This window comes from Hordeum vulgare, chromosome 1H, assembly GCF_904849725.1.
Source record: "Hordeum vulgare subsp. vulgare chromosome 1H, MorexV3_pseudomolecules_assembly, whole genome shotgun sequence".
NCBI classification, from domain to species: Eukaryota; Viridiplantae; Streptophyta; class Magnoliopsida; order Poales; family Poaceae; genus Hordeum; species Hordeum vulgare.
The window spans coordinates 423831882-423847110 of record NC_058518.1 but is presented as its reverse complement, the minus strand read 5'-3'; the positions used below and the strand labels follow the sequence as shown (position 1 = coordinate 423847110).

The 15229-nt window shown below is 44.8% G+C and overlaps 1 protein-coding gene across 1 annotated transcript; it reads left to right on the top strand.

Annotated features, from left to right (window-relative positions):
* The first annotated feature begins 6174 nt into the window (after positions 1-6174).
* On the top strand, positions 6175-13183 carry LOC123442302 (cyclin-dependent kinase D-1). Its single transcript, XM_045118323.1, has 7 exons — positions 6175-6521; positions 7011-7309; positions 7381-7489; positions 8505-8630; positions 11763-11998; positions 12085-12408; positions 12547-13183. The coding sequence occupies exons 1-7, from the start codon at positions 6402-6404 to the stop codon at positions 12608-12610; spliced, it is 1278 nt and encodes a 425-aa protein (XP_044974258.1). The 5' UTR covers positions 6175-6401; the 3' UTR covers positions 12611-13183.
* The last annotated feature ends 2046 nt before the right edge of the window (positions 13184-15229 follow it).

Genomic DNA, 15229 nt, shown 5'->3' with positions numbered 1-15229 from the left:
CCTCTGTCGTTGCGACGCCGGTTGAGGAGGAAGTTAATGATGATGATCATGAAACTCCGGTTCAAGTTTCTGTCGAACCACGCACGTCGACGAGACCACGTGCTGCTCCAGAGCGGTACGGTAATCCCGTCTTATCAATCATGTTGTTAGACAACAATGAACCTGCAAATTATGAAGAAGCAATGGTGGGCCCAGATTCCAACAAATGGCTAGAAGCCATGAAGTCCGAGATAGGATCCATGTATGAGAACAAAGTGTGGACTTTGGAGGTACTACCTGAGGGCCGCAAGGCTATTCAGAACAAATGGATCTTTAAGAGGAAGACGGACGCTGACGGCAATGTGACCGTTTATAAAGCTCGACTTGTGGCAAAGGGTTTTTCACAAGTTCAAGGAGTTGACTACAATGAGACATTCTCACCCGTAGCGATGCTTAAGTCCGTCAGAATCATGTTAGCAATAGCTGCATTTTTCGATTATGAAATCTGGCAGATGGATGTCAAAACGGTGTTCCTTCACGGTTTCCTTAAGGAAGAGTTGTATATGATACAACCCGAAGGTTTTGTCGATCCTAAGAATGCTAACAAGGTGTGCAAGCTCCAGCGATCCATTTATGGACTGGTGCAAGCATCTCGGAGTTGGAACAAACGTTTTGATGAGGTGATCAAAGCATTTGGGTTTATACAAGTGGTTGGAGAATCTTGTATTTACAAGAAAGTGAGTGGGAGCTCTCTGGCGTTTCTAATATTATATGTGGATGACATATTGCTGATTGGAAACAACGTGGAGTTTTTGGAGAGCATAAAGGATTACTTGAATAAAAGTTTCTCTATGAAGGACCTAGGAGAAGCTGCTTACATTCTAGGCATTAAGATCTATAGGGATAGATCAAAACGCCTGATAGGACTTTCACAAAGCACATACCTTGATAAAGTTTTGAAGAGGTTCAAAATGGAACAGTCCAAGAAAGGGTTCTTGCCAGTTTTACAAGGTACGAAATTGAGTAAGACTCAGTGCCCAGCAACTGATGAAGATAGAGAGCATATGCGCTCCGTCCCCTATGCTTCAGCCATAGGTTCTATCATGTATGCAATGCTGTGCACTAGACCGGATGTTAGCCTGGCCATAAGTATGGCGGGTAGGTTCCAGAGTAATCCAGGAGTGGATCACTGGACAGCGGTCAAGAATATCCTGAAGTACCTGAAAAGGACTAAGGAGATGTTTCTCGTGTATGGAGGTGACGAAGAGCTCGCCGTAAAAGGTTACGTCGATGCAAGCTTTGACACAGATCCGGACGACTCTAAGTCGCAAACCGGATACGTATTTATTCTTAATGGGGGTGCGGTAAGCTGGTGCAGTTCCAAGCAAAGCGTCGTAGCAGATTCTACATGTGAAGCGGAATACATGGCTGCCTCGGAAGCGGCTAAGGAGGGTGTCTGGATGAAGCAGTTCATGACGGATCTTGGAGTGGTGCCAAGCGCACTGAATCCAATAACCTTGTTCTGTGACAACACGGGTGCCATTGCCTTAGCGAAGGAACCACGGTTTCACAAGAAGACCAGACACATCAAACGACGCTTCAACCTCATCCGCGACTACGTCGAGGGAGAGGACGTAAATATATGCAAAGTGCACACGGATCTGAATGTAGCAGACCCGCTGACTAAACCTCTTCCACGGCCAAAGCATGATCAACACCAGAACTGTATGGGTGTTAGATTTATTACAATGTAATTCGCATGATGATGTGAGGGCTAGATTATTGACTCTAGTGCAAGTGGGAGACTGTTGGAATTATGCCCTAGAGGCAATAATAAATATAGTTATTATTATAATTCCTGTATCAAGATAATCGTTTATTATCCATGCTATAATTGTATTGAATGAAGACTCATTTACATGTGTGGATACATAGACAAAACACCGTCCCTAGCAAGCCTCTAGTTGGCTAGCCAGTTGATCAAAGATAGTTAGTGTCTTCTGATTATGAACAAAGTGTTGTTGCTTGATAACTGGATCACGTCATTAGGAGAATCACGTGATGGACTAGACCCAAACTAATAGACGTAGCATGTTGATCGTGTCATTTTGTTGCTACTGTTTTCTGCGTGTCAAGTATTTATTCCTATGACCATGAGATCATATAACTCACTGACACCGGAGGAATGCTTTGTGTGTATCAAACGTCGCAACGTAACTGGGTGACTATAAAGATGCTCTACAGGTATCTCCGAAGGTGTTAGTTGAGTTAGTATGGATCGAGACTCGGATTTGTCACTCCGTGTGACGGAGAGGTATCTCGGGGCCCACTCAGTAATACAACATCACACACAAGCCTTGCAAGCAATGTGACTTAGTGTAAGTTGCGGGATCTTGTATTACGGAACGAGTAAAGAGACTTGCCGGTAAACGAGATTGAAATAGGTATACAGATACTGACGATCGAATCTCGGGCAAGTAACATACCGAAGGACAAAGGGAATGACATACGGGATTATATGAATCCTTGGCACTAAGGTTCAAACGATAAGATCTTCGTAGAATATGTAGGATCCAACATGGGCATCCAGGTCCCGCTATTGGATATTGACCGAGGAGTCTCTCGGGTCATGTCTACATAGTTCTCGAACCCGCAGGGTCTGCACACTTAAGGTTCGACGTTGTTTTATGCGTATTTGAGTTATATGGTTGGTTACCGAATGTTGTTCGGAGTCCCGGATGAGATCACAAACGTCACGGGGGTTTCCGGAATGGTCCGGAAACGAAGATTGATATATAGGATGACCTTATTTGATTACCGGAAGGTTTTCGGAGTTCCCGGGAATGTACCGGGAATGACGAATGGGTTCCGGGAGTTCACCGGGGGGGGGGGGGGGGCAACCCACCCTGGGGAAGCCCATAGGCCTTGAGGGTGGCACACCAGCCCTTAGTGGGCTGGTGGGACAGCCCAAGAGGGCCCTATGCGCCTAGAGAAGAAAATCAAGGAGAAAAGAAAAAAAGGAGGTGGGAAGGGAAGGAAGGACTCCCTCCCACCAAACCAAGTCCAACTCGGTTTGGGGGGGAACCTTCCCCCTTGGACTCGGCCGACCCCCTTGGGGCTCCTTGAGCCCCAAGGAAAGGTCCCCTCCCTCCCACCTATCTATACGGAGGTTTTAGGGCTGATTTGAGACGACTTTTCCACGGCAGCCCGACCACATACCTCCACGGTTTTTCCTCTAGATCGCGTTTCTGCGGAGCTCGGGCGGAGCCCTGCTGAGAAAAGGTCATCACCAACCTCCGGAGCGCCTTCACGCTGCCGGAGAACTCTTCTGCCTCTCCGTCTCTCTTGCTGGATCAAGAAGGCCGAGATCATCGTCGAGCTGTACGTGTGCTGAACGCGGAGGTGCCGTCCGTTCGGTACTAGATCGTGGGACTGATCGCGGGATTGTTCGCGGGGCGGATCGAGGGACGTGAGGACGTTCCACTACATCAACCGCGTTCACTAACGCTTCTGCTGTACGGTCTACAAGGGTACGTAGATCACTCATCCCCTCTCATAGATGGACATCACCATGATAGGTCTTCGTGCGCGTAGGAAATTTTTTGTTTCCCATGCGACGTTCCCCAACACGAGGCTGTTGTGACTATCTCATGTACTATCTCTTCATTCAACCACCTTGCTTTGAATCTCCTCTCCCCCTTTGCATGTTGTGAAAGCACGCCGGCAAAGTAGTTTGTGTCCAAAACTAGAGGACGGTGATCTGAGTGGGTATGGTGTTCGTGAACAAGGACTGCATATGGGAATTTTTCAGCCCACTTTTCGGTACAAAGAGCTCTATCAAGGCGTTCCTTTATCACTCCTCGACTCCATGTAAAATCGTCCCCGATATACATAATTTCCTGCAAACCACATTCCTCTATACAATCTCTAAAGCTTTGCATGAAGTGTGAGGGCCTGATATTTCCCCCTTCCTTTTCACTAGCTACTAGTATCTCATTAAAATCTCCTATGATCATCCAAGGCCCCTACATGTTGCTATGCAATGTCCTCAAATAAGACCAGGATAGGTGTTTCAGGTCCCAGTTGAGTTCTCCATAGAATCCAGTCAAGCGCCAAGCCACATCGTTGCCATCCATCACAAAACCATAAATGAAATTAGGCGATGAGTAATTCAAAACCACTTCATTGGAGTTACTATAAAAGAGTACAAGCCCTCCAGACCGACCATCACTTTCTACGACATGCATGTGATCAAACCCTAACTTACTCCTAATTTCATTCTCCTTTATTTTGTTCAGATGCGATTCATACAAAAAAACCACATCCGCTTTCACACGCCCTTGCAAGTGCAAGAGCTCACGAACTGCCGTATGCGAAAGCATCCCACGACAATTCCATGCTAGGGTTTTCATTGATCCCGGCGAACCTCCGCTGAGGAGGCCGCCGATACAACATTGGAACTGTTTGCAATTGCTTCACCGTCTCCACCTTTCATCTTCTTCTTATTTTCATTTTCCCGCGGTGTCCCCATTAGCTCAATGCTCCCATTATTTCCCCCATCAATTTTTTCCACCTTATCCGCTGTATTACCCGTGGGAACAATCGCTCCAGCACCCACCAGCGGGAACCCTTCGCTGCTATGATTCGCGGTAGCTCCCAAATCCTCTGCATATCGTTTCCCTAGGACATTTGTATCCATCACCACCACAACCTGCCTTCTGGTCTCATCCAGGCTCAGATTTCCTGCATTCTCAGTCATCAGGGCTTCCTTATCAGCACATCCTGGTTCATGCGTGGTAGCTGGCTGATTGTAGGCAGTGTTATACCGCCATTTTGCAGAATCATGCATACCCCGTCCTCTGCCTCTTCCAAAAGCGCCTGCTTAGTCATCCTCATCATCACCATCCCCTCTACCATTGGAGGGGCCAAAAGGCCGGGAATCTCTCCCTCGACCACCATTACTACGACCTCCTCCTCTTCCCCGTCTCGGAGCAAGAAGGAAATCCGCCCACTCAAATTTGGTTACATCATGCTCTCTTGTGCCGCACTCCTCACACCAATGCCCCATCAACCCACAAGCATGGCAGAAGGTGGGTAGCTTTTCAAATTTCATCAAGTATTTCTATGTGTTCTCCACCCTTTGTGATGCCAACCACTCGTGTGAGTTTTTTGTTCACATCCAATTTGACTCTGACGCGAATAAATTCGCCTGCAAAGCCATTAGGAAGAGTAACCTGAACCTCTTGAACCTCACCGATCCGTTGAGCTAGATTCCCTAGTGCCCTCTCACTTTTAAGCACACCATTAGGTAGTTTATGAATTTGGCACCAAGTCTCGAGCTTATCTAGCTTAACTTTCTCTGGGTTAGTGAATCCATCATATTCTGCCAGGATCACAACATGGCCTTTGAAGTCCCACCGCCCCTGGTGTATAGCCTTTTTTCCAATCTCCAAAACAGTTAAACTGAACCGAGAAAAGGTTTGCATCAATCCTTCTCCAAACCACCTTGAGGGCGGGATTCCAAGCAGCCCTCATCTCTGCAATAAACGCACTATGGCTGTAGTTTTTCATTGTGAGTAAGCGCCCCAGGGCTAACCACTTGGGTTTAATATCCTCGGCTTCAAGTTCTTCCTCCCAGATCAGATCATCAACCTCGTCATCTTGCAGTGTCAGCCTCTCCAGCAGGTTGCTTGTCGCTCCTACCCCTGCATCCTGCTTCCCTAGGTTTTCCTGCGACTCCGACATGATCGGGCCGATTGTGATAGCCAAGATTGGATAAACCCCTAAAACCCTAGCTACAGTCGCCGCACCTCTTGGACCAGAAGGACCCCCCGGGGGATCCTTTGGGGGGGGGGGGGGAGAGGGTAGGGAGATGAGCGGATGGTAAGGGGGACTGAACAACGAAGCAGGCTTCGTCGGAGAAAACTCACGACTGCGCCGCTGTCGGAGGACTGGAAAACCCTAGTCGTCCGGGACTATGTTGGGCAAGCACGCCTTGTAGTTGCTTCTTTGAGAAAAAACTGATAGTACTTGGTTCTGCCCTAGGTCTTTGGTCGCGGTTCAAACGGTCCGAAACAACGAACGAACACTCAGCAGCGAGCTGGCCCAGCTCACGCAATCAACAAACGGGCGTGGAGGAGCGGTCCAAGGCCAAGAAACAAAAAGGCAAACCCATTTACAAACGGAGTCCGGAACAAACACCTAGGCCGAAATAAAGTGCGAAAACACGGAATTTTCTTTTCTTCCTTTCCTCTTCCCCCCCGGCGCCGAACGGCAGGGCCGCACCTCGCCGCCCCCTCCCCCACCCGCCGCCCCTTCCCCCACCCGCCGCCCCTCCCGCAGCGCCCACCCCGTGCTCCCCGGGATCCCCTCGCCTGCGCCGCCCCCTCCGGAGGGGAGGCTGGCGGTGGGCCCCGCCCCACATGGCGACCGGCGGCGGCGGCGACGACGCGGGCGAGAAGCGCGTCACGGACCGCTACCTGAAGCGCGAGGTCCTCGGAGAGGGCACGTACGGAGTCGTCTTCAAGGCCATCGACACCAAGGTCGGTCCTTCCCTCCCCCTACCCCCGCTCCTAAACCCTCGCGGCGCGCTGATCTGCGCCCGCCCCTCGAGAATTAGGCCATATGCGCCCTTGGTCCGTCCGTCTGCTTTGTGTTGGATATAGGTTGTCGAGCGATTGAGCTTAGGGTTTATTGCTTTTGGCCGCGGCTGCTCTGTGAATTGGCCTAGCTGGATGTTCTTGGCTCGGCGTGAATCGGCTAGGGTTGTTTCTCAGCGGAGGCTAGAGGAGAAGGCAATTCACCTTGCCTCCTTCACTGTCAGCGTTGATTTGGTGCTTAATAGTCTTGCATCTCTGTGATAGTAGGGCTAGGGGTCTGAGGTGTTAAAATTTCATTCCAGAGGTGTTCAGTATTCCCAAGTTAACTCTTTCAGCTCTCTGGGTTTGAGTCTGATAGGTTGCTTTCTGCTTTTGATGATACTTCAGTCCATTTAAGCTAATGATTATGAATGCCATGGCTTTTATTTTCAGACTGGGGAGACTGTTGCGATCAAGAGAATCCGCTTAGGGAAGTACAAGGAAGGTGTCAACTTCACTGCATTGAGGGAAATCAAGCTGCTTAAGGAGCTGAAAGATCCTAATATTATAGAGCTAATTGATGCTTTCCCTTACAAGGGAAACTTGCACCTTGTATTTGAATTTATGGAAACAGACCTGGAAGCAGTCATTCGTGACAGGAACATTGTATTATCTCCAGCGGACATAAAATCTTATATTCAGATGATGCTGAAAGGTCTAGCCTTTTGCCATAAGAAATGGGTGTTGCACAGGTACCTACTATCTGGCTATTTTTATTTTTGAGAAAACAACATTCGAGTCTTTAACAGAAGCTGTGCTGCAGGGATATGAAACCAAATAATCTACTTATCGGTGCTGAAGGACAGCTCAAGCTTGGTGACTTTGGTCTTGCACGCATATTCGGGAGCCCAGAACGGAACTTTACCCACCAGGTTCTTGTTGATATATCTATTTAAATATGCGTTCAGTTAATTGTGTCCCAGACTCTCAGAAATCCCAGAAACTGGTTATAGAAATAAAAATGTAATCTGACAACTTTCTTCAAGTGGTATTATTACTTCTTATGCTGTATATGCCTCTAGGCTGTCTGTATAATGCTGGTTGATGCTTCTAATTTTCTTCGTATCCATTAAGAACATGATACATGCTTGCCAGTATTTATCAATCGTACAATTATTCACAGTAACAATATTAAGTTGGAGTACCATAGCACTTTGGTAGGTAGATAAATTTGTCTGTGGATTATATCTCCTCGTGGTAGCAATTGCCTGTTAAGTTTAAAAGATAAAATATCTTAAACCAGCTTGAAGTATTCTTGGTGCTGCTGACTATTCTAGGATGGAAAAGCTTTCTGGAGAGAACAAACATATACAATATTTTACGCTATTCTGAGGATATTTGCTTCCTATATGAGGTTTTGGATTGCTATTTGTTAATTCGTTGGTGATGTCAACAACAATCTTCTTCTGGGTTTCATCTCCATAAGAGTGGCTGAGTTTTGACGTTAGCTCGCCAAGCCTATCACAACCCTCCTCCTTTACCCAGGCTTGGGACCGTCGATGTTGGTGATGTCAACATAGGCGTGATGTAATGATAATAAGTGCTAAAAAATATCGATTCAACAAGGATGCTTCCTTCAAACTCGCCGATGCTGATTAGAAAAAGGACGTTAACTATTGTAAATGTTTTATGCTTGCTGTGGATTTTTGTTCTTGCAAGTTACATTAGATCCTCTCAGCATAGAAGTTACATCATATCTGGAAGAGCTCTTAGTCCATCACTTTTATTCAGTATAAACATTAAACATCACCTAGGCAAGTACCATCTCTAAGCTTATTTCATAGTGTGGTTTACTGCAATATGATTAATTTGTACTTTATCTTCCGTTTGATTTACATGCTCCTGATGGGCACTTGAAACTTGACTGTTTTTTTTCACCACATTTAGGTCTTTGCACGATGGTATCGAGCGCCGGAGTTACTGTTTGGCACTAAGCAGTATGGATCTGCCGTTGATGTTTGGGCTGCTGGTTGTATTTTTGCCGAGTTGCTGCTTAGACGACCATTTCTCCAGGTTTAGCAGCCTCTCAGTTTTCTCAATATGGTCAATATATTTATAATTTTAATCTAGGTCTGGTTAAGATATGTTATCTGTGACTCTTGAATGTAACATGTGTATGGCTAAGTACACTGTTCATTGATGATGTGATAACTGCATGGGTGAAACAGTTTTTACGTCACAACTCAAAACATCGTTTTGAAAGCTCGACTGGACTGTAAGTATGACTGGGAAAAACTTGAAATTGGTCTGCTCCTGTGGGGTTCTTGTGTTATCCCAGAAAGACCACTTTGAATCCGCTAATGGATTAACTGGACAAACTGCTTTCATGTATGACTTTATTTAATGTGAAAAAAATGTATGACTTAATTTAATGTAAAAAAATGTATGACTTAATTTCTTTTTGGAGGATTCAAACATTTGACTGTAGATTGTGTGAACAGGGAGCTAATTGCTCCTAGCCACAGCGTGCAAGCATTTATGCCTGATGTGTTAAAATTTAAAAGATCTGAAATATAGCAGTTATAAATAAAGGTTCAAATGAAGTAAGCTCGGTTCGTATTTTGGTACCTGTTTTCTTGTTCACACAAATATGTACAACTTCACATTATTGTTATTTTGGTAATCAGTGGGGCTGGTTTACATATAAATCTTTCTCTTGGCTAGGTCAACGGCTAGGTTCCTGGGATATGGTTGTGGTTGGTACTAGGCCTGCTTTACCAGATTTAGTTATTCCCTTGAATTGTGCTTTCTTTTTTGCCTGGAATTGGTGAAAGCAAAACCTAAAATGAACATGTTGAGTTTGGTTTCTCAAGCTTGACAGAAAAAAATGCATCACTTCTCTTCTTCGCCTTCCCAGTCTCTTGTGTATAAATGATGCCTTGTTGTTGTAGCCAACGTTGGCTACGGAGGTTGTAGGGGGGGGGGGGGGATACTTGCTGGGCGCGAGGGTCGTCACCGTTTAAGCGCCGCGTGGTACAGTAGAATGGTATTGGGGAAAGACAGGAGAATTAGAGGGGTAGAAGAGAAGCATAGGTAGGAACTGGATATTTCATTGCTTGCTTCATTACAAGGGAGATACATCCTTGTATAGACACTTTGTGTCTGTTACTGTTCACTGATCAGCAGTGTTCAAGAAAGCGTTTTTTAAGTGACGCTTAAGCGCCGAGCGATGGCAAACCGCTTTGCTTTTGCCTTAAGCGGTAGATTAAGTGGGGTTTCAAAATTGGCCAGAATTTGGCTGTTTTTTAACTACTTTTGCTTGTCTGCTTGCGCAATAATGGCAATATGCCATTTATCTTATTATTAGGCTCTGTTTGGGAACTATTTCCCTCATATTCTGTAAAAATTCTGGCCACATGATCTCTATTAGGCTATGACTGTTTTGAACTGAACTGCATTTTAGTTGTTATTTAGCTTGCCATGCGAACCTGATGTGTATTTGCTATGTTGTGAACTGTACTTTAGATGCTATTCAATTGCCCATGTGCCATGTTTACTACTTACCTGTGTATATTATTCAAAAATCTGTCAAATTCTAGCCAATTTGAAGAAAAAAAAACGCTTAAGGACTCTAAGCTGTGGCCTTCCGTTTCGCTTACACTTTCCGCATTTTTTGAACAATGCTGACCAGTAATTCAACACACCCTAGATAACTCTAGACTAGGCTGAGTCCATCTAAGAGACAACTGGGCTCACTCTTCTACTAGGACAATACACCCTGGATACTTCTCGATGAGGCTGGGTTCATCTAGGAGATAGCTGGACTCTTCCCACACTCTTCTAACAGGACACACACACACACACCCACACCCTCACCCTAGATACTTCTACACTAAGCTTAATAGACAACTGGACCCTAAGATGCCACAACACTTGTGTTTTTCCTCTGTATATGCAAAGTATTTTCTGGGCGAAGTATAGCTTAGAGCAGGGTACCTACTTGTTTTTCTTTTAACCGCAGAAAGATTTTCAGTGTACACTGTTCTGGGCACTTCTGGTTACCCAGTAGGATGCTTTTACCACTGAAAATTGAACTTCTACTTACTGGTTATCATTCTTGTATTATAAAACCTGTGGACTTGGTCTGAGGTAGAAATATTCCAAGGAATCTGTGTGGCTAGATAACATGAACGTTTAGTGTTGGTGATTGAGCATAACTATGTTTCAATCAAGTGAATGATCAAACATTTTTTATTAAGGCCAGTTGTAGCAGTCTGTTTTCATATCTTGCCGCAGACCCCCCTGAGTCATTGATATGATCTAATCTATCTTGTGTATTAGAATAGATCCATCTAGGCATGAAAAAAATATCAAAAGTTCATGGATGCGGTTCATTATTGTAGAGCGGTATACAAATTGGCAGTGTGTGGAAGGTGAGAATATAAGAACCGGTACCAGATATAAGTGAACTAGAAGTATGTATTTGCTGGTATTTTCTCAAAAACATTGTCTCACAAATGGTATCACATATGATGATTACTCATGCTTGGAGAAATAATGCTCTATAGTCTATACTCATCATTGTGGGCTTCACTTTTGCTTATAGTTATACATCAAGTTTTTACTAGCTTGCGGTGGTGTTGATGGTAGTTCATTTTAAGCCTTAGATCCTCATCAAATGCTTTATGATATATGTCCTGCTTTGAAGATTTCCATACGAGGAAAGCAATCTTACTGAGCCTTTGTACACCACTTTCCACCCTTTTGTGATTCTGAAGCTGCAATTCATCTAGAATGTTTGTTAGATTTATCTAGAAAGAAAATATTGTCCTACTTCCGACGGAAACTTTTTGTAGTGTAAGATTTCTCTCTGTAGGTTTATTTGGTCCTGTAAAATGTAGTAGACCTGTAAATATGGCAGTCCTGTCAAGTTTCTTAAGTACAATAAACCATTTAGGACAACACTCCCAGCTTTTCTAAGCATTGGTTTCTTAAATCCTTTAGGATGCTGCTTCTAACTAATGACCTTCTGTTCTGGATTAATCCTTAGGGAGGGTAACAAACATTCGTTCAGGTAGCATGTTTAAGGGCGTGCCTGAGTTTGAAACTGTGAAACTCTAGTTTAAGTCAATGATTAGCAACTTCCATTTTGGCATTCACCGAGCTTTCAGGGGCACTACAAGTTACTAAATTTGAATAATGCAGGGTTCTAGCGATATTGATCAACTCGGGAAGATCTTTGCAGCGTTTGGAACTCCAAAGTCTTCTCAATGGCCAGACATGGTTTGCCTTCCAGATTACGTTGAGTACCAATTTGTCTCTGCTCCCCCGCTTCGTTCTTTGTTTCCAATGGCCAGTGATGATGCTTTGGATCTTCTGTCAAGAATGTTTACATATGATCCAAAAGCAAGAATCACTGCTCAGCAGGCACTGGAACACAGGTAATGCCGATGTGGCCGGTCGGAAACACAAGCCTTTCTCTGTTGCAAGCATGCCTAACAAAACTGTGCTTGTGTTTCATGTGAAGGTACTTCTCATCAGTACCAGCCCCAACAAAACCAAATTTGCTCCCAAGGCCAAAGCTGAAAGGGGACCCAGGGAATGACAAGATACCTGATCTGAATCTGCACGGCGCCCCTGTCGTTGTGTCCCCGCCGAGGAAGTTGCGCAGAGTGTCTGCCCCTGATGGGATAGAAAGCAATGCTTATCGAGCAGAGAAAGCAGAAGAGCATCCTACTACAGGCATGAGGCGCAGCGAGGGCATGTCCAGTCAGAGCTCTAGAATACCAATGTCAGTTGATGTTGGAGTTGTGTTTGGCACGCGACCAGCTCCTAGACCAACATTGAATAGGTAAACAGCACTAGTCTGACCACTGGAACCTATTCCAGTTTTTAAAATATGATCAGCGCGCCTATTGCTAGTACATCTAGGATTATATTTATTCAGCTCTCTTCATGTCTAATATTGATAATTTCACCCCCCTTGCAGTGCCGACAAGTCGCGTCTAAAAAGGAAACTAGACATGGATCCTGAATTTGAGTATGCAGAGTAAAAGAAGTTTGCATGCACCATTTTTTTCCTCACTGTTGTGTCGATATTTTATACATGTTCTTTGAAGAGGCAGTTCCAGCAAAAAAGAATATGTCCAAAGCCGTAAAAGCTTCACTGAAGGTCGCCCAGAAAATCAACTGTGCTGTCATCGTATAACTGCCCAGCCAAGCTCGTGGACATGATTGTGAAGAGACGTTGCTGATTTTGATTTGCAGCGAGAGACGTGCAAAGGTCATTCCTATAATTAGCCGATTTCCATGAGGAAGGCCCCTCAATCTGTAACCTTCATTGGGTATACATGAGTTTGGCCCGGCGAGAACATCAGCCTGTAATCTTTATCGGATATAAATGAGTTTGCCTTGGTGAGAAAATGTATTTCCATTTTTTTCTTGTGTGGACATTGAGCTTTTGAGTGTTGTTTAGTCAGACATGTTAGGTGCAGTAATTCCTGTAACCAAGAGCAGGTTATAATATTATATGTTGATTCTTGTAAGACGATGTAACAGTGAGTGCATTGGTGAAAGAGCAGTGTTCGCAAAGGAAAATGAAAGAAACTCGAGCGTTGATTCCCGGATGAGTTGTTCCAGTATATATTTATCATTGCAGTGTGTAGCAACATTTTTTAATGCAACCAGTACTGTAAATATTCAGTCATGAACGCACAATTACCATCTTGCTTGCTGTTTTCCTATTTCTAGGTTCAAACATTTTAATGGAGAAGCAAACAAGGTCGCTCATGAACTAGCTAGGCTAGCTACAACTTCTGATTGGCTTGAGGGACCGCCGAATGAAATTGTGACCCTTCTCACATACGATGTATCTTTTTTATCTATTGAATAAAGGAATCCACTACATAGCGGCGCAACACATAGGTCTTTCGATGCTGCGGTTTTTTTCGTGCATGCAAACTAATATACTAGCATGACAACGCAACACATAGGTCTTTCGATGCTGCGGTTTTCTTCGTACATGCAAACTAATACACTAGCATGACATCAGCAAAGATTTCTCTGATGTTAAACTTTTAAAATGTTTCATCTCTTAAACTATAAATCCAATTGACGATCCGCTTTCATTTTTAGCTTTCTTGCATTGAGATCTTCAAAACTAGATCCCATGTTGACATGTTTCGATAATATATTTTCTTCGTTGATAGTTGCCAGAACACTATTATTTACTTGTCACAATATTTGTCACATAATTCCCACATTAAGTTAACTTGGTTATCAGGTTTATGAATGTCGATATACCCCACTAAAAAACTTGATTCATTGTGCTTGTGCTGGTTCATGCATTTACTTGCTTATTGTTAGTGTTTTAATAACCATTTTTAGCTCCACATAACATTGCAATACTTAAAAGATATAAAATTATTGTCCCGCTAACTATGTATAATTTTTGTGACAATTGCACACCGGCAAGATGACAACTACGATGACATAAATGTGGCAACTAAGAACGATGAAAAAAAAAATCAACGAAACATGTCAATGTGGGATCTTATTTTGAAGGTCTCGTCAAGACGAACCTAACGGTAAAAACGAATCTTCAATCATATTAATCTGTGAGATAAATCATTTTTTCAACCTGCATGCATGCATAGAGTCCACGTTGTTGTGGAGCAGGTTGAAAGCGACGGGTGACTTTTTTAATGCTCGGGCCTGTATGCACGGGAAGGACAGGGTGCGGCGGTGCTAATTAGTTTTTCCCTTGAATAAAGTGTGAGGTGCTTTTATTTCAAAAAAAAGAACTTGTTTCCAACGGCATCTCCAACCGGATCACCAATTGGATATCATCTAATGTTTGTGGACGCTTCATATATGTGGACATTCGACGGGCGCGGGCCATCCAACTCGAGTCACCAAATGTTCACTCAGTTTGAACAAATCAAACATGAAACAAGAACGAAATTAAATAAGTTCAAAATAAACTTAAAGTACCGCATAGTAGGACCTCATAGGCATGGCCTCTGAGACCACCTGCACCATTCTCATCGGGCATGCCAATGTTCCCGCCGCCCACACTATTGTCATAATCGTTGTGTCGGTGGCGAATTTCCCGCCATGTGTTGCAGCATCCCTCCCCGACGGCCATCGGTGCGCTCGTTGCACAACCGCTCGGTTGCATCCTCCACCGCCTTGGAGCCGGATGGCGCGATAGGACTCCACCATCACATGGAGGAGTTGGGTGTGTTGAATCAACACTGGTGACGGGCGTCCGACTCAATGGCGGTCTTGGACCGACTGATAGCCCAAATCCCCACGAACACCTAGGCCGGTGCTGCGAGGGCCTTGGCGAATGCCGCCTTGCGCTGCATCGGGCGCCACTCTCGGCATGCTCCTTCAACTCGGCTTTGCACTTGGACGACGATGCGCCGCCGACCCCTTTGAGGTAGTATCGTGGAGGCATATATAGTCGCGGCTTCACCCAAGAAGAGGGGGGGGGTAGTTTCTTCTTGAGGGCGGGAAGGATCGAGCACCACCGTGTGCCCGACTGGCGACAGGAAGGGTGCGGAGGTTCCTTCTTGACGCATAGGGGGATGTGGTGTTGGCTCGACGTGCGTCCGAACTATTCCCCCCGTTTCTAAATATAAGTCTTTCTAGAGGTTTTATTAATGGAC

Bases quoted from the DNA above. Each gene is read 5' to 3' on its own strand.
- LOC123442302 (XM_045118323.1), top strand. From the start codon at position 6,402: ATGGCGACCGGCGGCGGCGGCGACGACGCGGGCGAGAAGCGCGTCACG. The intron at 7,310-7,380 runs GTACCTACTATC...GCTGTGCTGCAG, and splicing joins AAGAAATGGGTGTTGCACAG to GGATATGAAACCAAATAATC. The intron at 12,409-12,546 runs GTAAACAGCACT...CCCCCCTTGCAG, and splicing joins CCTAGACCAACATTGAATAG to TGCCGACAAGTCGCGTCTAA.